The sequence below is a fragment of the Convolutriloba macropyga genome, chromosome 6 (assembly GCF_964194025.1).
Source record: "Convolutriloba macropyga chromosome 6, txConMacr16.3, whole genome shotgun sequence".
Lineage (NCBI taxonomy): Eukaryota > Metazoa > Xenacoelomorpha > Acoela > Convolutidae > Convolutriloba > Convolutriloba macropyga.
Genome location: NC_134473.1, coordinates 14,797,895 through 14,815,828, shown reverse-complemented (window position 1 = coordinate 14,815,828; position 17,934 = coordinate 14,797,895). Strand labels below are relative to the sequence as shown.

At 38.3% G+C, this 17,934-nt stretch overlaps 2 protein-coding genes across 4 annotated transcripts in view; both read right to left on the bottom strand.

The window, feature by feature from the left end:
• The window catches only part of LOC142341507 (protein farnesyltransferase/geranylgeranyltransferase type-1 subunit alpha-like), a 351,573-nt gene that overhangs the window by 209,770 nt on the left and 123,869 nt on the right, over positions 1-17,934 (bottom strand). The gene's annotated exons all lie outside the window — the stretch shown is intronic.
• LOC142341503 (uncharacterized) overlaps positions 14,279-17,934 on the bottom strand; it is a 55,601-nt gene continuing 51,945 nt past the window's right edge. The window contains exons 4-5 of one of the 3 annotated variants that reach the window (XM_075392479.1): positions 16,901-16,950; positions 16,066-16,202 (exon numbers count right to left, since the gene is read on the bottom strand). In XM_075392479.1, the coding sequence (XP_075248594.1) occupies positions 16,928-16,950 (23 nt within the window). In that variant the 3' untranslated portion in view covers positions 16,066-16,202; positions 16,901-16,927. The other 2 variants (XM_075392480.1, XM_075392478.1) reach the window with 2 other exon arrangements.

Below are 17,934 nucleotides of genomic sequence, written 5' to 3'. Positions count from 1 at the left end.
TTTTTGGTTGCAGACGTCAACAAAAGATGATTACACGAGGTTCCAGACGTCACCTCAGAAGTCCCTTCCCCGGTTAGACGTATCTAAAAAACTTGAATTTTTTTTGCGACAAAAATCTCAAAAACATGAAAATTGTCCCCCAACGAGCTTTTGTCGATGGTTTATGAAAGAAATAGCCATGAGAACCCACATGTCAGCATTTAGCAATAAAAACCACACAGATTGTACGAAAAAACGATATAGCATTTTTTGCATCAGAAAAATTTAAAAACATTTTTCTGAATTTGTCGCAAAAAATCTACATGACAGTATAATTACTAGTTGAATAGAAGAACTCAGTAGGAGCTTAAATTGACTTTTTCTTAGTCTAGTTGTTTATAGTCTAGTTCTTAGTCTAGTTGCTCAAAAAACGAAAAAGTCGCAAAAGTGCTTTTTTGATCGTCAAAAATCAAAAAACGTTATTTCAACCTTTTATTGAAAACTTTTTAATAAATCCAAGAAAACTATTTATTGGGCCCCCTCAGTTTGCTATAATACGGGTTTAATAGTTAGTTTATGGACTTTGCTTTTTAGCAGAGAGACAACTAGAATTTGGCAAAAATTGCATCTATGACTTTAAAAATTCAAAAAACGTTTTCTTGACGTTATGATATAAACAAATAGTAGATCCAAGAAAACCTATTGATTGAGCCCCCTCAGTTTGCTATAATACGGGTTTAATAGTTATTTTATGGACTTTGCTTTTTAGCAGAGAGACAACTAGAATTTGGCAAAAATTGCATCTATGACTTTAAAAATTCAAAAAACGTTTTCTTGACGTTATGATATAAACAATTAGTAGATCCAAGAAAACCTATTGATTGAGCCCCCTCAGTTTGCTATAATACGGGTTTAATAGTTATTTTATGGACTTTGCTTTTTAGCAGAGAGACAACTAGAATTTGGCAAAAATTGCATCTCTGACTTTAAAAATTCAAAAAACGTTTTCTTGACGTTATGATATAAACAATTAGTAGATCCAAGAAAACCTATTGATTGGACCTCCTCAGTTTGCTATAATACAAAATTTAAAATTAGTTTATGGATTGTGCTTTTTAACATAGAGGCAACTAGAATTTGGCAAAATCGCAACTTTAACTTTAAAAGTTCAAAAAACGTTTTCTTGACGTTTTGACATAAACAATTAGTAGATCCAAGAAAACATATTGATTAGTTCCCCTTAGTTTGCTATAAAGCAAGTTTTAAAGCTAGTTTATGGATTTTGCATTTTAACAAAGAGGCAACTAGATTTCGGCAAAATTGCTTCTTTGACTTTAAAAAATCAAAAAAACGTTTTTATTGACGTTTTGTTATAAACAATTAGTAGACCCAAGAAAACCTATTCATTGACCACCCTCAGTTTGGTTTTAAACAAGCTTCAAATTTAGTTTTTTGATTTTGCATTTAGTAAAGAGGCAACAGAACATTTGCAAAATTGCTTCTTTCAGAAAAAAAATAAAGAAAAATTTAAAAACGTTTTCCCAACGTTTTCGTTAAAACATTTACTAAATGCAAGAGAACCTATTGATCGCACCACTTCATTTTATTTCAAAAGAAGCTGATATTTTTTTAAATCATTTTTGCAAAACTGCAAAAAAGCAACAGAAAAGTGGCAAAATTGCTTCTCTTATAGAAAACGAAACTTATTTTTTCCTAACGTTTATTTAAAAATATCAACCGAGTTTAAAAAATTATTGGATCAGCCTCCTCCATTACAAAACAAGCTAAAAAAAATTATTTTTTAAACTACTTGGCAAAACCGTGAAGAACGCAGAGAAAAGTTCCTAAAACGCTTCTTCAAAAATAACCTATAAAGGAATTTGTGTTTTCTTTGATCTTAATTGCATACTACTAGCCGCGAGCCTAGTTAATGGGGTAGTATGTATTCTTAAGAAAACGAGACAATCACATTTTCTGTTTTCAAGTTGTGCATACTATTAGCCGCGCGCCTAGTTAGTGGGGTAGTATGCACTGAAAACTTCAAAAAAAAAGGAAAACTTAAGAACTCTTTTTCTTTAGCTGAAAAGCAAGAAAATCAAAAGCTCGAAATATTTCCCCACTCAAATTTGCTCACTTAAACAATCCCTTTGTGTTGAAAAACTTAAACGTCTCTTCCTTTCTGTCCGTGGTGTCAGAAGTTGCCGAAAGAAGTCCCCTAGCCCCTTTTCGGTCTCAGTAGTCACCAGATAGAAGAAGAGAGCTTTTTTGGTGTCAGTAGTTACCATTGTAGATGTTCTTCAAAACTTAGTGTCAGCACTTACAAAAGCGGAAAGAATTTTCAAGGTAAAGATTTCAAAAGTTTTGAAAAGAAAACAAGAAGCAAGCAGTTCAACTTAAAGAGGAGGAATTTCAAATGAGCTTCAGCACAAATCGAGTTGTCTTGTCTGCTTGTCTGTAGCTCACGTTGCCTATTCGCAACGCATAAAAAAACGTTTTGATCTTTTTCAACACAGGGTCTAAGCAGTAGCAATCTCTAAGCAATTTTTATTCCCTTTCAAAAAAAGTGTTTGTCCTTGTATAAGTTTGTAATAAAAACCATTCAAAAGCCATACACTTATTCTACTGAAAAGAAAATTTTGATTTTCTTGAGTTTAGCAATTATTTGGGCGTGTTTATTGTAATAACGAAACAAGCAGGCGCAAAAAGTCTTTTTCTCTTTTTTAGAGATAAAACTAGCTAGATTTAGCACAACAAAAAACACAAGGATTTTATTTTTTATTCAGAAAAGTTGCGTCGTAGTTTTCAACAACAAAAAACCTGGGGCTGATTAGCCTCACAGTGCCATTAACATTGTTTTCCAACTTTGAAATTTGCGTCGCTCCGGTTTCGAAGCCGTTTTTTACCTGTTAATACGAAAAAGACCAACAAGAGCAAGATGACAAAGAAGAACAGTCAAAGTTGTCAGTACGCGTTAAACAAATTCATAATCGCATAGCTCAGTTTGAAAAGCAAGCTGGACCTCTTACAATCTGCTATCGATCAGCGAAAGAGTTTCAGATCACTCACCCTGCTCTTTAATAAAGCAGGAGCAAATGTTGACGAGCTGAAAACAACACTTGATGCCGTGTTAAAAGAAAGTCCGAACTCCAGCAGCACTTCATCTGTCATGGATCGATATTCAAACCTTCTGTCACGTCTAGATAAATTGGAACACGAAACTGACAGCTTAGATGACGATGGACTACTCAGCCAATCTTCAACTAGGATACGCGATGATGTCAGTGTAACAACTCATACAACTGACAGATATCCAACCCCACGGAGATGCTCACCATCAATGAACGAGATTCCAGAAGCAAGCAACCCAGAACGTTTATCATTCCCCAACCAAACACCACCTTTACCACCGAGACCGGAGAAACCATCACTGTTTTAGTCCGAATGCCACAGAACCAAACCAATGTTGTCAAAATTTTTAAATGGCAACAACGAGAATACCCTTTCTATTGGAATGAGTGCATCTAGCTCATTCAGAGCAATTAACATCGATAACACCGTTGAACCCAAAACAGAAGTAAAACACTCGGATAAAAATTTTGCAAAACCTGAGACGACCGTCGCAATGACGACCGATCGTTTTGCTCTCAGTGATACAACATTATCTGCTGTTGATGATTTTACAGTCAAGCAACAGTAGCTTAAAGCAGACAATGATTCAATCCAGCCGCTTAGTTTTGTAAGCACGCAAAATAAGTTTCAAAACCATTTTCCTCAGGAAAACCTTAATAATCAATTTCAGTCAAAAAACATAATATCTGAAATTTCTCGAGATATCGCCGAGGAACGTTTTCAGACACAAACATTTCAACCACAGAGCATAGGTTGCTCCAAAATACGAAGGAACACATAATCCGCGCCTGATAAATCCCATTTCTGTCAAATATTACAGTCAACAAAACCCACAGAACCTAGATTTTGATCTGCCCCGGACAAAACAAACATTTGAACTGAGTAACACAATGACAAATTTTAATCAGTTCTATGAAAGTTCCTGCCAAAACGCGAAAAACTTTCGAACGTCTAACATAATTTCTTTACCATTGCATAATGGACAGCAATTGAAAAACACAGAGAATAAAATTTTGCCTGGAAGCTTCAGTCAATTCCAGCCGCAGTCACACGTCGAAACCGTTGGCATTGAGCCTCTCAACCCATTTGGTGTTCAACAAACCACCTGTTCAAAACCATTAACAGATAGTATTCCCATTGCTCCGTCAATCTCAACGTTTCGCCCACAAGCACTGCCTTCAGCAGAGCGAAAACCCGAACAACAATTTCCACATTCTTATCAGATTTCCAGCGTATTACATCCAATATCAATTGAAAGTTCCAAAAACCCTTCGTTTGAAATCAATTCTTTACCATGGACCCACTCAATCAAGTTACCACCTCTTACGATTCAAACCTTTAATGGCAACCCATTGAAGTACCACGAATGGATAAACAAATTTTTTTGCCTCGTACATAACAACACCAGTATTACTGACACACATCGTATCACATACTTGCAAAATGCAGTTACTGGCAAAACAAAAGATGTTATCCAAGCGTATTCATGTGATCCTGCTTATTATAGCACAGCTTTAAACGAACTCATGTCATATTTTGGTGATCCTACAATAGTGGTGAACGCCTTCATAAATCAATTGGAAAACTGGAAATCAACTAATGACTAGAACAAACAAAACTTTGTAGCCTTTGCTTCTTTCTTGAAACGTTTAGTGCAAGCTTTCCAATACTTGGGATACACAGCCGACCTACAGAGGTCAATAATTATGAAGAAAGCTGAAGAAAAAGTCCCGCATAACATCCTCCTCAAATGGACAGAGCACACTGTTACATCAACCGAAACACCAACTACTAGTTGAATTTCAGAGATGGTTAGAAGTTCAAGCTCATGTGTACGATAAGATAAACCGCGAAAACTTCCAGCAAAATAATCTTCCTAGAAACAATTTTAATAATTCTGGGAACTCGAACGTCAGCGATAATCACGCAAGAAGTTTAAGTACCCAAAGTTCAGGCTCTCCAGCACAGCCGACTAACCGAAATCAGTCAACAACAATAAGCAGTAGCGATGCTGTAAAACCACGTAGCGCTCCGGCATTTCCACCCCTAAACAACGTAAATCAACCGAAGCGTTCTTGCGAGAAATGTCGTGGAAACCATATACTAGCCACCTGTCCCGATTACCAAAAATGTAGCCCAAGCCAGCGATTTGACATTGTAAGCAAGAGCAATCTTTGCTCGAACTGTTTGAGCAATAAATACAAGAAGCAAAACTGCCCATCAACCAAACGCTGCCAAACACGCAGCGGATACCACCACACAACACTGCATGACCCTGGCAAAATTATCAAGCGTCCGCCAGCTGTTTTTGCCACCAGCAATTCCACAGGATCAAATGTTACCAACCAAGAAAATCAGCCTGTCAGGCAGCAATATGAACCAGGAAGTAACAACAACACAAGCATCTCATCCAAATCACAAAAGAGCCGCTACGGACAGTCTTTGGCAAACAAAAATCAGAATCAATTTCAGCGCGCTAATTTGAACAATGCCAACTAAAATTTTAGCGTGAATCATCTACAGCCTACTCCAAAAGAACGGTTCGAACAACTTCAACTTATCCCAGTATCTTTTCTAAACGGCAAGAAAGCTTTCGATACGTACGCTCTGATCGATCCAGGAAGCCAATTTACTTTCATACTTGACAAAATCACAGAGTTCCTTGTTCTTCCATGCGAAGATCAAGAAGCCACTACGCTGCAGTATCTTAACACAGAGCATGATATGCCACTTTCAAAAATTTCTGAACAAGTGACAGTTGCACCCTACGAAAATGTGGATCAAAAGTTTCAAATTACAACAACTTATAGAACTCCTTGTTGAGCTAATACATTTGAGCTCAACCAGCTTTGCGATGCATTCAAAGAATTGCGTCACATTTACTTCCCAGAAACAGCTGAAAGCAAAATTGGTGCACTTTTGGGAATAAACACTTTTGCTTTCACAAATCCAGTACTAAAAACCGGCAACTAAAAACCAGCCTTTCGGCGTAAAGACGAGGCTTGGATGGACCCTAGCTGGAGAGTACGAAAGAGTGCAAAAGCAACCCAAACAAAGATCTCACCAGCAGAAACAGTACGTGTACCACGTATCACGACAAAGCTCCTACGATCAGCCCCTCGATGAATTCCTTGAGCAATTCTGGAAAATTGAAGCCGAAGGAACTCAATCCGAGAGTGAATCTTCAAATCCCACTGACAAGGAAGCCCTTGACATATTGAAAAAGACAATCACTTACAATGGTGAGAGGTACGCAATTGGATTCCCTTGGAGAAAGCCATTGAGAATAGAAAATAACTATTGCGCAGCTCTCAGCCAGCTGAAAAGTCTTCATAAGCGACTCAGTAATGACATCCAATTGAAAGAGTTGTATGAGCAAACTCTCACAACAGATCTTCAAAAATTTTATGTCAAGCCAGTTGAAATGCAGCAGCCAGAACCCGAGAAAATTTGGTATTTGCCTCATCACCCGGTATTTAATCCAAACAAGCCCGGAAAAGTGCGCAGAGTAGCAAATGCTGCGGACAAGTTTAAAGGCCAATCTTTGAACTCCAATTTGATGACAGGACCAGATTTGCTGAACAACTAGGTAGGAATCCTTCTGAGGTTTCGCGAAAACCCAGTTGCTATTCTCTCTGATATTGAAGGCATGTTCATGCAGATAGCAATAAGGCATGATGACCAATCTGCACTACGCTTTCTCTGGCCCAACGAAGAGATTGTTAACCAATACCAGTTTACCAGATTATTTTTTGGAGCAACCTGCTCCCCCTTTTGTGCAATTTTCGTGCTGAACCGTTGCGCAGAAGATAATGCAATTGAATTTAAAGCAGTTTCTGCAATCAAAAACCATTTTTATTTGGACAACTATAACCAATCTTTGCCGTCTATAGAAGAAGCAATTGAAACCATCAACCAGACTAAAAGTAGCCTTCATAAAGGTGGCTTTCGCTTGACAAAACTTGTGTCAAACAAACATGAAGCCGTAAGGTTCATTGAGCAAGAAGATCGAGATGAACAGAGAGAGATCAATAGAGTCCTCGGTCAGAAATGGAATACCAGAACTGGCTGTTTTCTAATGAAGACATTAGAACAATTTCCCCGATATGCAATTGAGTATACACAAAGGAAAAGGTTCAGCTTAGTATCAACCATTTTCGATCCCCTAGGAATTTTCTCCCCGCTCACAATTAGAATCAAAATGCTTTTACAACAATTCTGGAAGCTAGGCAAGAAGTGGGATGAACCACTTCCCACAGAACTTCATTCCAACCTGCAAAAAGTGCTCGATAGTTACTTTGCAATGCCTGATATCGAAATCCCCAGATGGTTGAACCCTTCAACGAATCAGGAAAATAATCACCAGCTCCATGTCTTTGTTGACGCCTCAACTGTTGTATTGGCAGTAGTTGCTTACATTGGCACCCAGAAACAGGACGAAATCTTTCAAACATCTTTTCTGCTTGGAAAATCCCATTTCTGTCAAATATTACAGTAAAAAAACCCACAGAACCTAGATTTTGATCTGCCCCGGACAAAACCAACATTTGAACTGAGTAAAACAATGACAAATTTTAATCAGTTCTATGAAAGTTCCTGCCAAAACGCGAAAAACTTTCAACCGACTAACATAATTTCTTTACAATTGAATAATGGACAGCAATTGAAAAACACAGAGAAAAAAAATTTGACTGGAAGCTTAATGACTATAACAAATAAAACTTTGTGGCCTTTAGTTCGTTCTTGAAACGTTTAGTGCAAGCTTTCCAATACTTGGGATACACAGCGGACCTACAGAGCTCAACATTTATGAAGAAAGCTAAAGAAAAAGTCCCGCATAGCATCCTCCTCAAATAAACAGAGCACACTGTTACATCAACCGAAACACCAACTGCTTTAGTTGAATTTCAGAAATGGTTAGAAGTTCAAGCTCATGTGTACGATAAGATAAACCGCGAAAACTTCCAGCAAAATAATCTTCATAGAAACAATTTTAATAATTCTGGGAACTCGAACGTCAGCGATAATCACGCAAGAAGTTTAAGTACCCAAATCTCAGGCTCTCCAGCACAGCCGACTAACCGAAATCAGTCAACAACAATAAGCAGTAGCGATGCTGTAAAACCACGTAGAGCTCCGGCATTTCCACCCCTAAACAACGTAAATCAACCAAAGCGTTCTTGCGAGAATTGTCGTGGAAACCATATACTAGCAACCTGTCCCGATTACCAAAAATGTAGCCCAAGCCAGCGATTTGACATTGTAAGCAAGAGCAATCTTTGCTCGAACTGTTTGAGCAATAAATACAAGAAGCAAAACTTCCCATCAACAAAACGCTGCCAAACATGCAGCGGATACCACCACACAACACTGCATGACCCTGGCAAAATTATCAAGCGTCCGCCAGCTGCTTTTGCCACCAGCAATTCCACAGGATCAAATGTTACCAACCAAGAAAATCAGCCTGTCAAAGAGCAATATGAACAAGGAAATAACATCAACACAAGCATCTCGTCCAAATCACAAAAGAGCCGCTACGGACAGTCTTTTGCAAACAAAAATCAGAATCAATTTCAGCGCGCTAATTTGAACAATGCCAACCCAAATTTTAGCGTGAATCATCTGCAGTCTACTCCAAAAGAATGGTTCGAACAACTTCAATTTTATCCCAGTATCTTTTCTAAACGGCAAGAAAGCTTTCGATACGTACGCTCTGATCGATCCAGGAAGCCAATTTACTTCCATACTTGACAAAATAACAGAGTTCCTTGCTCTTCCATGCGAAGATCAAGAAGCCACTACGCTGCAGTATCTTAACACAGAGCATGATATGCCACTTTCAAAAATTTTTGAACAAGTGACAGTTGCACCCTACAAAAATTTGGATCAAAAGTTTCAAATTACAACAACTTACAGAACTCCTTGTTTAAATGTAGCACCAGCTAATACATTTGAACTCAACCAGCTTTGCGATGCATTCAAAGAATTGCGTCACAGTCACTTCCCAGAAATAGCCGAAAGTAAAATTGGTGCACTTTTGGGAATAAACACTTTTGCTTTCACACATCCAGTTGAAGTCATCCCGGCAACTAAAAGGCTTGGATGGACCCTAGCTGGAGAGTACGAAAGAGTGCAAAAGCAACCCAAACAAAGATCTCACCAGCAGAAACAGTACGTGTACCACGTATCACGACAAAGCTCCGACGATCAGCCCCTCGATGAATTGATTGAGCAATTCTGGAAAATTGAAGCCGAAGGAACTCAATCCGAGAGTTAATCTTCAAATCCCACTGACAAGGATGCCTTTGACATATTGAAAAAGACAATCACTTACAATGGTGAGAGGTACAAAATTGGACTCCCTTGGAGGAAGCCATTGAGAATATAACTATTTCGCAGCTCTCAGCCAGCTGAAAAGTCTTCATAAGCGACTCAGTAATGACAACCAATTGAAAGAGTTTTATGAGCAAACTCTCACAACAGATCTTCAAAAATTTTATGTCAAGCCAGTTGAAATGCAGCAGCCAGAACCCGAGAAAATTTGGTATTTGCCTCATCACCCGGTATTTAATCCAAACAAGCCCGGAAAAGTGCGCAGAGTAGCAAAAGCTGCGGACAAGTTTAAAGGCCAATCTTTGAACTCCAATTTGATGACAGGACCAGATTTGCTGAACAACTTGGTAGGAATCCTTCTGAGGTTTCGCGAAAACCCAGTTGCTATTCTCTCTGATATTGAAGGCATGTTCATACAGATATCAAAAAGGCATGAGGACCAATCTGCACTACGCTTTCTCTGGCCTAATGAAGAGATTGTTAACCAATACCAGTTTACCAGATTAATTTTTGGAGCAACCTGCTCCCCTTTTTGTGCAATTTTCGTGCTGAACCGTTGCGCAGAAGATAATGCAATTGAATTTCCAGAAGCCGTTTCTGCAATCAAAAACCATTTTTATATGGACGACTATATCCAATCTTTGCCGTCTATAGAAGAAGCAATTGAAACCATCAACCAGACTAAAAGTAGCCTTCATAAAGGTGGCATTCGCTTGACAAAATTTGTGTCAAACAAACATGAAGACCTAAGGTTCATTGAGCAAGAAGATCGAGATTAACTGAAAGAGACCAATAGAGTCCTCGGTCAGAAAGGGAATACCAGAACTGACTGTTTTCTAAGGAAGACATTAGAACAATTTCCCCGAAATGCAAGTGAGTATACACAAGGGAAAATGTTCAGCTTAGTATCAACCATTTTCGATCCCCTAGGAATTTTTTCCCCGCTCACAATTAGAATCAAAATGCTTTTACTACAAGTCTGTAAGCTAGGCAAGAAGTGGAATGAACCACTTCCCACAGAACTTCATTCCAACCTTCAAAAAGTGCTCGATAGTTACTTTGCAATGCCTGATATCGAAATGCCCAGGTGGTTGAACTCTTCAACGAATCAGGAAAATAATCACCAGCTCCATGTCTTTGTTGACGCCTCAACTGTTGAATTGGCAGCAGTTGCTTACATTCGCACCCGAAGATAGGACAAAATCTTTCAAACATCTTTTCTGCTTGGAAAATGCAAAGTTGCACCAATAAAACAAATTAGTGTGCCAAAATTAGAACTCGAAGCAGCCGTTTTAGGTACATGCCTCCGCACATTGATACAAACCGAAATGACATTAAATTTTGAAAAAGTCTACTTGTGGACAGATAGTCGTGTTGTCTTAGATTGGATCAGCTCAACTAAGAAACAAAACGTTTTTCTCTCGAATCGACTCGAAGAAATTAAGAAAACAACTAAAACTGATGAGTGGAATCATGTACCAACTAATATTAATCCAGTCGACCATGGAACGCTAGGACTTGAGCCATCGGAAATTTTCCCGAAATGGGTTACAGCACCACAATTTTTGCAAGACACTGAAAAATCTTGGAAAGATATGAAACAGATTTCAACCGTGGGTGCCGTAACCAGAAATACAAAAACACCAATCAAACCTGTTCTAGACCCGAACCACATTTCAACTTGGAATAAGCTACTTTTAACCCTCACAACGGTCTTCAATTTAATTTACAGAGCTAAGAAGAATCGTTCCAACAAATGTCAATACACTAAAGAGGATGTTTGTTTATCTCAAAATTTTCTGCTAAAGTTGGCTCAAAAAAATGCTTTCTCTTCAACAATCAACGCATCAAAAATAACACAAAAGTTAGACGCCAAGAGCAAATTGAGAAACTTAAATCCAATAATTGACAACAACGGACTCCTACGATCTAGTGGCCGTCTCCTATTTGCTCCAACAGAATTGGAGATCGAAAAATGTCCAATAATCTTGGACGCAAAGGAAAATATCGCGAGACTATACCTTGAACATGCGCACAGAATTTGTGCTCATCAAGCAACAGAACTGGTCAAAGCATTCGTACAACAACGCTACTAAGTCATCGGACTTCGAAAAACACTACTTTCAATAAAACACCAATGTTTTTTGTGTCACCGTTTTGACACTCAGGATATTCAACTAACATTGGCCCCACTTCCAGCATTCCGCTTCCCCACAGAAGAAACCAAATTTCCGTTTGACAACACAGGACTGGACTTTTTTGGCCCGTTTTATATTGAACACAAACAAGGCAATATCGAGAAACATTATGGATTTATTTTTACATGCCTCGTTACGCGAGTAGTCCATTTGGAAACATGTCCAGATTTAAATACAGACACTTTCCTCAATGCATATCGACGGTTCACCTGCCGAAGATGCCAACCTATTTTATTGTGCAGCGATAACGGAAAAACATTTGTCGGCGCCTCCGAAGAGCTGAAGAAGTCGGTTAAGGCTTTAGACAAAGACAAGATTTATAAAGCCCTAGCTGCAGTCAAAACCACATGGAAATTTAACCCGTCGTACGGCCCTCATTTTGGTGGCGTGTGGGAGCTATTGATTCAGAGCGCCAAGAGGACACTCTTAATCATTCTAGGATCTAAGCGTCTCTCCTTCGACATCTTTGAGACAATAATGGTTGAAGTCGAAGCAATCCCGAATTCCAGACCCTTGACAAACGTTGCTGATCAGCCTGAAAACGAAGAACCACTCACTCCTAACCATTTCCTGATTCAACGCCCGTACAGTTCCCTGGCACCCGGAAACTTTGAAGATCAACAGCCAGCTAGTTTCACGAACTGGAAGCACGTGCAGCAGTTGATGAACCACGTGTGGCGGCGCTTAAGGAATACCTGCCGACATTACTCAGGAGACGTAAATGGACAGACAACAACCAGTCTCCTCTGAAAGTTGGAGATGTTGTGTGGGTACTCAAAGACTTGACGCCGCGAAGAATCTGGCCCCTTGGAAGAGTTGTGGAAACATCACTTTGACGAGACGGTGAAGTACGAGTTGCCAAAGTAAAAACGGCTTACGGCTCGTTCGTGCGTCCGGTCGCCGGCCTTGCACGGGTTTTTTCTCCGTAGTTTTTTAATTCATATTTTTCCCTCCGGCCTCAGGCAACATGAGCTACATTCACCCCCTTTGATGTTATTACCCTTACAGTATTTACATTTCCAATTATATAGGTTCAGGATATCGGATCAAACGACAATCAAGATGATCTTCAACCCCTGCCCTCCTTCTTGGAGCATATTCCCAATGAGCTTGGAAACTCAAGAAAAGCATGACATTTTACTGATGATTAAAACTACCGCCAAAAACCTGAGAGTTACTCTTTCCCGAAAACATCTGAAGTCGCAACCAAATAAGAGCAACCAAAAGTCTAGAATACATGTTTCATTAGAAAGCATGATTGGAAGAATGAGCTGTCCATCATTACTTGAGCCCGTAGTATTGAATCGTAAATTGTCATTGGTCAAAAGCGCATATTTAACAATTGTTATAAAAACATTTGCAAAAAATGACCACAATTAAAATCTTTAGTATTAGATTGCCTTGGCGAGCTCTTATAGTTTTGAGTAGTAACGTGTAAAGCTAAGTCAAGATTTGACATTTGAAGTTGAGATAAAAATTCGATTAATATCGCCAAAATATTCAGCTTTGTCTTAATTTTTCTGTGCCGACAAAGTTTGTTTCTTTAAAGTCGTATTGCAAAACCATTTTTACGAAAATGACACTGTCACCTCCCACCCCCAAATCGAAGTACTATCAATATATTTGTAGAAAGTTGAACTATAATCGCATTGGCACTCGTTTGCAGAATTGCCCAAAAATTTGAATGGCTTCAAGGAGACCCGTTTTTCCCCTTTTCACTAGCCTCCACTTCTCTATTCTCGCAAATGTTAGGCTTTCAAAGAATGGCTGAAATACAAAATAAAAATGTTTACCACTCATTTATTCTAATTTAAAAACAAATGCAGGTTTTTAGACGCTAATTTGTTCGAATTTGTTTATGGTCATATGCATTCACTTCTTGAAACCTTGTTATACTGGCTCAAGAATTGCGGTTATCCCAAACATTCAAGTTCTAACTTTTTAAGATGTTCTCAAAACATAAATTTTGAGGACACCGATTACATCGTGTCAGTTGCTCTCCTATGCAAAATATAGAGCTTAACTTTTCTTTGATGGCTGAATTCGATAAAATAAAATTTTGTTTTTCTTCAAGTGCGGTGAACCAAAATTTTCGGCTAAAAAATTGATCTAAAAAATTTTTTCTTTCTGAACATTAGTTTTCCCCATTTTTGTCTAAGCGAGTATTTTTAAAACGTCCAACACTTTTAAATGAGAAAAAAATGTCTCCCTTTGAGAGATTTGTCTTAAACTCGTTGCATGGAAAGTGAAAATGAATGACCTAAGGGTGCTTACTGACGCCATTTTCAAATTACACTCATCTTTGTCTCGACCACAAAATTTGATCTCCAGCCGTTCGTTTTTGATAGTTAGTTGTAAACGATATGGCGGACGATTGCAAAAATTCGGGCGAGTTATGTAGACTTTCAGAAATTACATAGTTTCATGTCTACTTCAATCACATTAGCACGACAAAATTGGTTGTCCTAGTTTTGATGAGCAAAAAAGAAAGAATTCTGATGACAGAAATCGCCATAACCTCAAAAAGAGCTTCGCTCCACATCGTTTTTTGTCCGTTGAAAATGTTAATTACGTCGATATACTTTTAAAAAGAATACCTTTTAATGTCTTTCAAACAACTTTCATGATGCACAGAAATGTTTGATCTGATTAACACTGAATTAAAGAAGATAGGATATAAATTTATGTCAGAAATTGATTAATTTAGTAGAGCAACGTGAAAAAGAGATTTGACTGGCGATTGATAGATAGATTAGATAGAATAGAATCGTATAGAATAGACTATGGCGGAATAATTAGGTCTTTGTCTTGACATCCAGCGCGGTGGGGTCTCTTTAAATAATTTACAAAAACTTCTAAGGGGGCGGGGGTGGAACGAAGCAGCTCGCTGTCATTTTTCAACTAAAGAGTATAGCTCTGAAATAATCTCGAATACTAATACTATATGAAACAAAATTCCGCAAACAGTTTCTGAAGCACCTTCTAGAGTAAAAACAATTACTTCAACTGTACATTTCTTGTTTTGTGTTTTTAGTTTGATCGGTTCAGTTTTGATCGCAAACTATGATGAATGAATAACACACGCTTATGAGTAGATCTGATGGTGTTAATTAATTGGCAATTGAGTATAATCCACAAAATTTATAAATTGAGGAGATACAAAATGAATAAATTCCAAATTGAGAATTGAAAGTGATCAATCGAAGGCAGTTTTAGCACTAAGTTGATGTTTTCTGTGACACAGCAGATATCGATGGATAATTAAGTAGCCCGAAAAATTAGGAGAAACTATCTATTATGTACAGATTACGAAATTGCCATATGGTGAAATAAGCCTAATGGCTATTTAAATGAAAATTCGGAACTGTTTTACCCAGTGAACATTTTTTTCATTATTCCGGAGCTCAACATTTTTGTTCTCATTGCCACGAGTGAGTGAACAAATTCTTTGCTTTTGCGTTGCTAAATCTTTGCATAGCCTAACAATAAGTGCAGTTTAAGCAATAAGTGCAGGGGGGACATGGTTTATCCGTGGGGAAGGGGAGAGGAAACGGTTCCAAAACTAGCTCTGCCAATGTGACTTAGATGACGGACACAATAGCTATTAGCTCTGGGGTGAACACAACAAAATTTGTGACAAAAATTAAGCATCTCTAAATAGAAGCAATGTGATAGAACATTGGGAGGATCAATTCAAAGGCAACTTCTAGCATACCTCAAATTGCTAACTTATAACTCGCTTTGGTGAGAGAAGAGAACAGAAAGGATGACCTTTAACATCAGACGAATAGAGTTCTACGGATGAGGTGGTTTTATACATATATATGTACAACTCAAATGTCTGTTTGTGGGATAGTTCTTGTGGCAATTCAGTCACATTTCAGAATATCATCGCTGAATCAACAGAAGCCTCGGAAGAGGCGTTCGTTTGGTTGCGGTCAACATTGGTCTTCTGAATCAAATGCTGCTGATACTGATGATGATGTTTTGAGGAGTTATCTGTGGTCTCTTCCTCCGGTATGATGGTATAGTGATCTGATTCCACATCTTCGTCGATTGCGACCAGGTCTTCTAGGGATCCCTTGCCACCCTGGACAGCTGGCCCACTTTCTGAAATTTGTTCACTTGATTCCACAGAATATTCTGCCGTATGTGAGCGGTGGTTGTGTTCAGATGGAGGATTCAGAATGCCCTCTAGGCTATCTTTGTGTGAAATAAAGGAAACGGAAGATGCTTGATTGGTAGGAACAGACTGGCGATAGAGTTTAGAACTACTCTGGGTAGAGTCAGTATTCGCACCACCATCGGTGGAAGGCAGAGTGTTATTCTTATTTAAACGAGAGCTCTGAAGCTGTGTGTTTGCGTGATGGTTGCTTCTTGGAGCAGCAACTGGTGCTTTCTTCTTGTTAGAACTACGATTGTTGTTGTTATTATTTACGTCACTTGGTGACAGTGGCAAGTTCGAGTTGTTGGATGCAGCCAGGATTGAGGGCTTCACGCTTCCCAGATCGCCCCCAGGTCTGTTCAAACTAGAGGGTCGTTGGGCGTAAGAAGACGATGGGGCTAAAAACAAAAGAATTGGGTGACACCCAGTTCAAGTTTCTGATAAACAAGATCACAAAGGAGAAAAGGAACGCGTACAAAACATGGAAAATGGAAGGAGAGCAGGGGTGAATATTGTCACAATTCGTATTAGGAGATATTGGAAGTTCACAATAATGAGTACCCAAACGTTTGAAACTAGTTTTCAATCAGCAGCTACTTTAATGAGCCATCATTACGCATTACGCCTTCTGTTTCAATGAGGCAAGCGGTGCACACCTAAAAAAACCTTGTGACTACCACAAAGCTACGTTAAAATTACTTATCCTAGATAAAAAAAGTTTCGCAGTTCTGTCAATTAATTGCGAATGGTGTTTAAAATAGCCCCAAACTTTTGCGGCCAACCATAATTTTCTACGTCTGAGTATAACAATTTATAAGAACTAGTGGGACTACAGTCAGCAATGACGCCATAGTTTTATCGTTGCAATCTCAGATTTTTGCCCAATCACAATCCCAAATCTATCATCTAATTAGCGTCAAGGACCATTGAGCGCCAATTCTCATGACCGTCCCTTAGGTTCGCAAAAGAATTGGATTAGGAAGCAGTGTCCAAAGAAGCATTGATTAGTTGTCACCCTGTATACCTTACCATTGACTAGACGATACAGTGTAATGGAGAGTGTAGGGGTGGGTGGGGCAGGGAGGGGATGTCTTACTGGTGGAAATAGAAGCTATTTGATTTGTCAGGGAAGCAGGAGGAGCGAGTCTAAACAAACCTTACATCACTTGAATGAGAGAGGAACAACTGATAAACACCAAAACCACATTAGATACAATTTAAAAACAACTATAAAAACATAGCTGGCATATTGCCAGAACATAGCCGCAATAGCTTTGTAGATCTGCAGTCTCAAAAAGATAGTAAAAGAAACAGACCAAAAATTCTTTTTATTAAATGCAGAGATGTTATATTTTAATTATGAATCTGTTTAAATTATTGCTGCTTCTATTAGCTGCTCTCATACAACCTTTAATTAGAGTGATACGCACTCACTTGAATTCGCTTTCAATTAATGTAAAAAGTAAATTTCAGAGTCAGGAAGTCATTTTTGAGAGCGTAACCAAAAACTCAATCACGCAAATGAACAAAAAAACTCGTTCCAATAATAGTGAAAAATGACGTCACACACGCACTTTAGATAAAGTTGCAAGAACAAAAAGAAGTTTGAAGTGGTTGTGACCTCATATGGTCGTAACAAAAATCTTGACAACGAAATCAAAAAACATAGCCAGAAGAGATCCGGAAACGACTCGAAATCATATCCTCCGAAAAGCTGGCTCTTCAAATAGCTAATATCTCCTTTCAGAAGGCATCAATGCAGAGAAAAAACAGCCTTAAGTCAAAGAACAACAGAAAATTTGCCAGAAAAATTTATGAATAATGAAGAAAATTCAATTTACTTTCCATGTAGTATAAACACATAAACACACATAAAAACGAAAACCGTTGTTTTATGCAAAGAAAACAAGTTATCCAACCACAAAATAACAGCCAAGCGCTAATGAGCTCACATACATGAGACACTATTTCAATTACCAATAAACTCAATGAAACAACTCAATGGGTCAAAAATCGCAATAGACTAAAAACCACCAAAATAGTTGAAAAACCTTCAAATTGATCAACAAAAGAAACAGAATAAAATTCAAACAAAAAAATCGTGTAAAATCAAATTAAGAACTCAATAAT